Source organism: Cystoisospora suis (genome assembly GCF_002600585.1).
Source record: "Cystoisospora suis strain Wien I chromosome Unknown contig_6055, whole genome shotgun sequence".
Lineage (NCBI taxonomy): Eukaryota > Apicomplexa > Conoidasida > Eucoccidiorida > Sarcocystidae > Cystoisospora > Cystoisospora suis.
The window spans coordinates 1-7,833 of NW_027158844.1; the positions used below are offsets into that span (position 1 = coordinate 1).

Below are 7,833 nucleotides of genomic sequence, written 5' to 3' on the forward strand. Positions count from 1 at the left end.
AGTTTCGTGCCGGTCGTTACATCCCACGTCTACAGGCGCCAGTTTCTCTACTGCACACCATCATGGGCCCCGTAGAAACGGAGATGCGACACGTGACCCGTGCCACCGCGAAGCACGAGTGCGAAGTACATCCATACATATTTGCACGTGGTCGGATGCACAAGATGTAGGAACTCCGCAAACTGAGGCCCACGAAAATACACAGCTGAGCATTTCATATCCGCGCCTTGGGCAAGACGACCGGACGCCGGGGGCACACTTGCACTTGGAAATCGCGCTTTTTAGTGGCAGCACGAGCAGACAGCTATGCAGGTTCCTGGCAGATACGACCCGAGAGACGATATGGCGCTCTCCCTCATGATCCCGAACAGGATGTACTCAAGAACGCTGAAGCCCTTCATGCCGTCACTATCAGGTGTAGGCCGCTCCAGCCCACAACCTGTGCCTGCGTGGACTCGGATGTGATCATTGCCAGCCTACTGAGGGGACGAGAAAAGCACACAAACTGCTGGCCTTGTTGGGCACTGGAGACGGTCGGCCTCGTGTGACGCCGGAGCTGCGGCAAGGAGACTTCAGCAGCCCCTGCTTTATACACCGTTCCGGGACCATGAGTACTCTCTCGCTGACCGGCTCCATTCGTCATTTCGAAAGCAGTACCAGCTCCAAGCAGTCTTCCTCGAGCAGAGTAAATGCCCTGGAGATGCTGCTTCCTGTTAGAAAAGGGAGCGGTACTGCCAGGGACGCCTTGAAGGCGGATAAGGTCTCCAGCTCGTACGGAGTATAACCGAATAACAAATACCGAACTTCAGCGTGCGGAATGTCACCAAGACACTCCCCCGGAAGGGAGGTCCGGAGGGGGTAAGCGCCACAGTTTTGCTCTAGGCGGGACACCCTGGGACATGCTCACCAACGGATTGTCACGGTGCCTGTCACCAACGGTGGTGACGGCCAGCGTCCACCCGCCAAGGAGGACGAGGAAATGGTTCAGGGATATGGGGGTCCGCGGCACGGAACACGGGCCAAGACTGTTAGTCTGCACACTGGAGCAGAGAAGACCTGCGTCTCATAAAAGCTTCGCGGGGGACATCCAATACTTTCTCCGGCGCAACAGCGCCTCCACGCATTCAAAGAGGTCGCCCCTAGCATGACGCCGCTTACTAAAGCGTTCGTTGATGTTAAGCGAAGCCGTAGGTGGTGGAGGCCAGTCCTGAAGAGTAACTCCGGCGGGTAAACGCCCGCGGGATCCCACGCTGTAGCAACCGGCCGGCCCCTCTATCCTGCCAGGCGAATCCGGCGAACGAGCGACACTCGCTGACTGGAACATAGTGTGATACACACTGCAAGAAAGCGAAGACGGACAGCTGACTGGTCACCTGCTCGGAACGGACAGCTGAGTACGCATCTTGTCTCGTCGCATTGGGTTAGTAAGGGAGCCTAGTCACCACGAGCCGCTGTCCCTGCTGGCTTTATCCCTGCCTCAATAATCGCAGCCCAGCAGCGTTGTTTACGATATCCTCACCCCTGAGGTGGTTCGTTGGGGTGTCTTCCGTGGAACGTTGTGCTTGATTTTGAGGTCGCCGCCGTGGTTCCTGTCTACTTCGTGTCAGGTTTGAATGAACCCGTCAACAGCATCCTGTTTTTCTGCGATGCTGAGGCGTGGCAAGGAGGTTCTTGTTGATTCCACTAGTGTACTGCGCAGCAGCCGGGTCTGCTTTGTCACAGGATGGCGGTTGTTCTTGTTTTTCTGGTCGTGATGCTGTGTGGAGGCTGCCCGGCAGACGTGATTTCTGTACATGGCAACGCCGCGGTGGCTCCGCTTGCAGAGCGGCAGGCCCCAGCCGATTCTCCGTCGGCGGAGAATGTTGAAACAGTGTCTTTCCCCGATAGACCGAGGATGGAAGACATGCCGGGGTTGAGAGGTGGCGGTATGATGCTGTTTACTCTTGGCGCTCTGGTCGTCGGTGTGCCGGTACAACCCGTGGCACTTTTTGCCACAGTAGCCTTGGCTGAGTATCTCATATCTGTTTACTGGCGAGCACGGTATAGGGCGGCCCGAGACGAAGCAGCCTCTCAGTACAATCAGCTGCTCAAGCGGGAACTTCACAAGGAGAGACGAAAGTGGAAAACGTTGATGGGAAATGATTCCGAGTCAGAGTCCGGCTGACGAGAGAGGCCCGCACTTTGTGGCGTATCAGCTACCTCTGTTGCTCCAAGACACCTCCGTGTTTTTTGGATGCAGTAAGTCACTTTGACAATGCTTTTGCGGCGATAGGGCGGAGCGGTTGGTGCTGATCATGGACTGCTTCCGTGGGTTCGCGAAAGTAGAAGAGGTGATGCGCCTGTGACTAGCATCGTTGCGTCTTGAGTGCCCTACTAAGGCCTCCGGAGATCCGAGAAAAAAGGGACACCGGCGGACACGGAAATTATAACGGATATGCGAGAGGTGTGGCGCAGGACTTCGGAGACCGCCTGTACTCCGGCGGAGAGCCGCGGACCAAGAGTTCGTGTGGGGGTAGTGATGATTTCTTTTGCGAGCGGGGTTCCGGAGACAGTCTAAGGCAGTTCTTTCAGTCTTGTGCCGTCTTGGTGTCACCGTCGACACTTCGTCGTAGTCAGCGGGGAGCGCAAAGTGCCTTTCCATTCCCGACCGACCACACCTGCTACGGTCCTCTGCAGCACCCCGGTATCGCATTTTGAGCGAGTTTGGTTCTGACCTGTTCTACGCACATAACTCCCCTTGATTTTCATGAGACGAACGGGGAGTGAGGTGTCGTCATGTACGGGACGTGGTTATGCCCGGCGTTGTTCTGGACAATCAAGAAGAGAACAGGCACCCGCTATACTTGACTCTTGTACAAATGACTTCAATTGACCAGTGTCACGGGAATGGTCGCCAGGAGTGGGCTTTGCAGGTGGCGGTGCTACATTGATGCCTGTACTGGTAGGTGGCGCCGTTGCGTAACGTCGTTCTTAGCGCCGGGAGCGCTCTTTAGGGTTGTAAAAGCGGATGCGGACCTGGGACGCGTGTCTCACACCCGTGCCCGCATGGCGGCTGGGACGTGCGCAATTTCACATCGTTCCCTGGCACAGCGGACACCTGCTGTCCGGCGTGGACGCAGCAAAGCGGCACCGAGACAGCTGATTTTTCCGGTCCACGTGAGCACAAAGCGACGCGGTGTGCGAGGGATATCAGACACGTGCTGCGTGTGTAAGGCACGCTTCCATGCTTGGTCGGCTATGAACTGTCGCGCAAAAAGAACGCAGCTAAGCACATAAAGTTGGCAGCTCCAAGCACCCTAGCGAATACGGGAATCGCGTGCTTCCGGTTGGTGGTCGGCTCTCATCAAGAACCTGCACAAAACAGCTCTTGTAGCACGAACATCAGTGCTCACGCACAGACATGACTGCCCCGAATGTGGCTGGGCCTGGCACTTGAAGCTGTTGGTTTCCTGGAGTGCCGGGATAGGGTAGGTCAGTTGCATTGTCTCCTCGTCTTCGAGATCCATCGGCAGTCTCACGTACCGTGGTTCAGAGGTTCGCGCTTGGCCGTTTCACACCTTCCTGCAAATCCGTAGTTGCTGCGCCACAGTGGCCCACTGCTGCGACGGCTAGTCAACTTGCCCACCTGAGCAGACTCCGTTTCGCGAAAACGTTCTGAAGTTAGATCACATGCGCTCGCAACTGGGGGCTGTCGCTAACGTGGGCACTACCTCAAGGTAGTTCACGATCTTATTTGATCCGTTTGTGGTCTCATCAAACGGCCTTTCTTGCTGAAAGATTTATGATCGATGTGATGGACTGCTTCAAGAGATCGTGCCGCCGACAATGGAGTCACAGACGACTGGACCTTCTTTGGTCATAAAGCGATGCGTCTGAAAGCGAGGAAAATCAGCGGAGAAACTGCGTGGCTACAAGATAGAGGAACCGGGTTGATTGAAGGAGCTGTGTCAGCAGAGGGTCCTCCGCAGTGTGGAGTCATTGACGCAACACACCAGCGCTACTTTGACGACTCTTCGGTACAATCGCGACCTAACGCACGCATACTACCGAAGGGTGGGAAGGCGTTTGCGCACCGGGGCTTGAACAATGGTAGCAGCAGTGTTACGGGGTTTGCTCGGATACACGCGCTTTTCTGCATCCTCCCTAAAAACACTGGGCCGAGATCGGCGGCTGGGAACGGGAGTGCAGCCACGAGGTGTCTAGAGACACTGCATCTATTGCTGGTCAGTCGCTGCGAAACTCCTACCCACCCCCGTACGGAATGACTGACACGGACACCCTTCGAACCTAACTCGTCGACTGTAAGACCAGCTTACCTTGTAATAGCCCACGCATTTGTCGTCGGTGTGGAAGTGCTGCAGTGTAAAAACAGATTTCCGAAAGCAGTTATGGGGAAGGGAGAAAAGGATACCCCCCCCCGGTCTTGAGTGGCTCATTTTTTCAGTAATTCCATTCTGATCCTTGTGCACGGGATACCGTGGTTCGGAGGCATCGAACAGCGGATCTAGCTATGCAAACGAAACAGAACTGTTCACTGAGAGAGTTCCCTGTCCACAGGCGAAGGCCAGAGATACGCGAAAAGACAGCACACTTCATTACTCCAGTAATAGTACAAGGTAAGGCATGTCTTCGCGGGCTCTTCTTCACGGGAGTCACAACTAGGCTTACCGGCTGTACTGCAGCAAACGGGTATTTGCCTTCTTTGGTATTCATGACAGGATCCGGCTCGCCCTGTAGGCCCTCGAATGTGATCTGCTCGCCAATCTGTACACACACACTCGCTCGTCAACACGTACGGAGAACGGGATGAAAGCGCGTCCTGTTCCAGTGCTTCACTTCGAGGATCCAACACGGACTACTTTTCTTTCACCAAGGATGTTGTGGGTCGACGGTCCACCTATGGTCTTTTTTCCGCGGCGCTTTCACGCCTGACATGAGCCGTCAAATCAGAAACCACACTCATTTTCAGCATCTTCGGAAAAATCATCTTCGCTTGTGGAAACAACTCGATAGATATACTCGGGCTCGTCTGGAACGGAACGCTGTTTGCTTTGCAATACACGATGATGCAGGCACATCGAACTTCGTGCGCTGAAAAAGAATTTCACGTCAAACTCGTGTCCCCGACGCTTTTAGAGTCGCCTAGGCGCGTGAAACCACATACCGTGCGGCTACGCCGTCAACATCATCTACCAATCTGCGCCTCTAACAGCATAACAAAGCAAGCAACCCCGGACACCGGAACATAACCGTTCGCGTCAGTGGAGACAACTACAATTGTATCAGGTCCTCTGTATCTCTTTTCACCACACCATACTAGCACCTCGGCTGTCATTCACAAAACAACATTTTTGTCTCCTGCTGCACTATACTCCCTGGACTGAAGCCGTGATCCGCAGCTCTGGAGATCTTCACTGGAAACGTCCCGGAGACACGGAACACCCCCACAACACGGCCACTTTGCTGGAACCTTGTCATCCGTGCGTCAACACGCCTTTAGGTGACGAGTTAGTGGTATTCTCGTACGTGCCCCTATCGACATTAGTCAGGACCATGGAAGCCAGACATGAGCCGCAAACAGGACGTTCACTCTGAGCTGGGAGATACGATAGTCCGCACTTGCCCATTGGAGATGAGGCAACACACTGGTTAAACTGTGCCCCTACCGGCGCACTGGGCGGTGGCCTCATAATCTGACACTCCGACCCGTCCTTGCTCGTAGCACAGACAAGCATTCCGTGAGACGCGAACCCTCGGAGGTTCTTTGGCTTCATGTTTGCTAGTACGATCACCTTCTGGCCCTCGAGGTCCTCCGGCTTCATGTACGGGACTAACCCTGATGCGATTTGCCGGACTTGCGGCTCACCCACATCAACTTCCTCGCAGAAAAGCCTGCGGGGAGGGGGTAAAACGCGCCAGTCAAGGCCTACCTAACATCAGCCTTGGAGTCATTTGGCAACATTGCTTTCTCCAGCCATGGGAGACACAGGTCACATAGCAGGTCGGCTGATAGCAACAGACGGTTAGCCGTAGTCACGATCAAAATCAGAGCAATCAAACACTGTCTCTGGCATGAACGGAATCTTGCTTAAGAGTGACTGCGAGATATACCTGCGATGTAGCTCAAGTTCTGATTTCTTTCAAGAAAGAGCTCTCCCTCGCGGCTTCGATGCCTCTTTACCTCCTCCTGAGGGTCGGCTGCAACCTACCTCCTGCCTTCCGTTCGGCATCACAAGTCGCTCTCCAACGAGAGACGCCTCACTGATTCCGTCCTGCCTGAGACCCCGTGAGTGGTTGAGGTGTGTGTAGCATCTGTCAGGCGAGGTGTGAGGAAAAACCACGAATGCGCTATTACAATTTGCTGCGGATGGTGTGCAAAAAGTCAACCACAGAGGTAGTCCTACCACGTGAGCGCACGACAAACGCAGCGCCATTTTTTTGTTGGGAGCTCTCGCACGTCGTTCAAGTTTAATGTGCTCTCATCGACTAGTACGGCGACTGCTGAAACAAAGGATTTCGGTGACCCCTGAGGATTACTGCAGTATGCAACCCCATCAGGGGTAGGTAGCAGTGTAGTCAACACTCTTTACGACCACCTACTTTTCGGCGTCAGGGTGTCTCCAAACCTTCTTGACTTGTCCAACAACCATCTTGAGCCGCGTTACGTCCTCCACAGGTCTCGCGTCTGCGGCTGCCTTTCCTCCTCCTCCTGACGCAGCTTTCTTGGTAGGCGCCGCAGCTGAGCCGGAGTTCGTACCACTGCCGCCCTTCTTGCCTTCGACCACGCCGTTCTCGCGGGCCTGCGGGGCTTGCTGCTTCTTTGGTCGCGAGGTCTGCTGACTAGCTGCAGCAGAGGGGGTGTCGCTCGCAGGGCTCGAAGTCGTCAGTGGCTGAGACACAAACCCAACATACCACGGAAAAGAAAGACAGCGATCACTGTCGACGGAAAGTCAGCCGTGCTTTGTTCTTAAACATTCTCCGAAGGGAATTCTCATAGGGAGCCGCATACTGCTCGACTGGAAAGGGGAAACTAGTTAGCGACGAGCTGTCTTCCGCGCGGGGCCAAAACTTCGTTAGGCCGCTACAGCATGCAAGCATTGTCGCCCCGGCCACTCCAGGAAGCGGAAACGTTTAAACAGTGAAAGATAATTTACTCCATGACCTCGACAATGGTCACGCTCAAATCGCCATGGCCTGTAGTTAAGCGATATTCCAGTTGAGCACGCATCTTCTGAAACACGATGGCCCGAGACTTCTCTCGAACGCGCGGACGTGCTGCGGCCGGGACAACTGCGTGTGTGCGAAATTCCATTGCTGCCTTGGCAGTCTGCTGTTGCCATGGAAGCGTGAGGCGGCCGAGGTGTCCATACTATTGGACTAGGATATCCAGACAGAAGTTTACCTGAGCTGCCGGCACGACGTCGACAAGCGGCCACTGGTCGAGAGCATTCAAGACACCTGAACGGCCAGCAGAAACGGTATTCTTGATTTAAGCACACTAAAGCCACTAAAGCCCCGGGTAACAGGACCGACAGAAGCTACTCTCCAAGCCTTCCTTCTTCTTTACCGACACACGGCGCTCATACGCGCTACACCTGCCCCACGCTGATACAGGCTAACGGCTGAGCTTCTGTGTGCACTTGCGCAACTTTCGTGCGAAGGTAATCGCGGCACTCCTGGCCAAGAACACAAAGGTTATGTTTTCCGCCGGCTACACCCTGGGTGGTTTGGTGGCACTTCTGAGGACAATGCACTAGCCATTCGAAGTTACGCTTGTATACACCCACCAAACAAATGCCATGCCGAGGTCTGAACGTGCTTCGTCTCCGTGTG

At 54.8% G+C, this 7,833-nt stretch overlaps 1 protein-coding gene across 1 annotated transcript in view; it reads right to left on the reverse strand.

Annotated features, from left to right (window-relative positions):
- Nucleotides 1-3,317: 3,317 nt before the first annotated feature.
- Nucleotides 3,318-7,833, reverse strand: part of CSUI_009795 (trna binding domain-containing protein) — a 7,488-nt gene continuing 2,972 nt past the window's right edge. The window contains exons 5-10 of the mRNA XM_068069904.1: nucleotides 7,403-7,458; nucleotides 6,601-6,890; nucleotides 5,667-5,892; nucleotides 4,669-4,764; nucleotides 4,317-4,355; nucleotides 3,318-3,872 (exon numbers count right to left, since the gene is read on the reverse strand). Of these exons, the coding sequence (XP_067918117.1) occupies nucleotides 3,804-3,872; nucleotides 4,317-4,355; nucleotides 4,669-4,764; nucleotides 5,667-5,892; nucleotides 6,601-6,890; nucleotides 7,403-7,458 (776 nt within the window). The 3' untranslated portion in view covers nucleotides 3,318-3,803. The remainder of the gene's footprint in view (nucleotides 3,873-4,316; nucleotides 4,356-4,668; nucleotides 4,765-5,666; nucleotides 5,893-6,600; nucleotides 6,891-7,402; nucleotides 7,459-7,833) is intronic.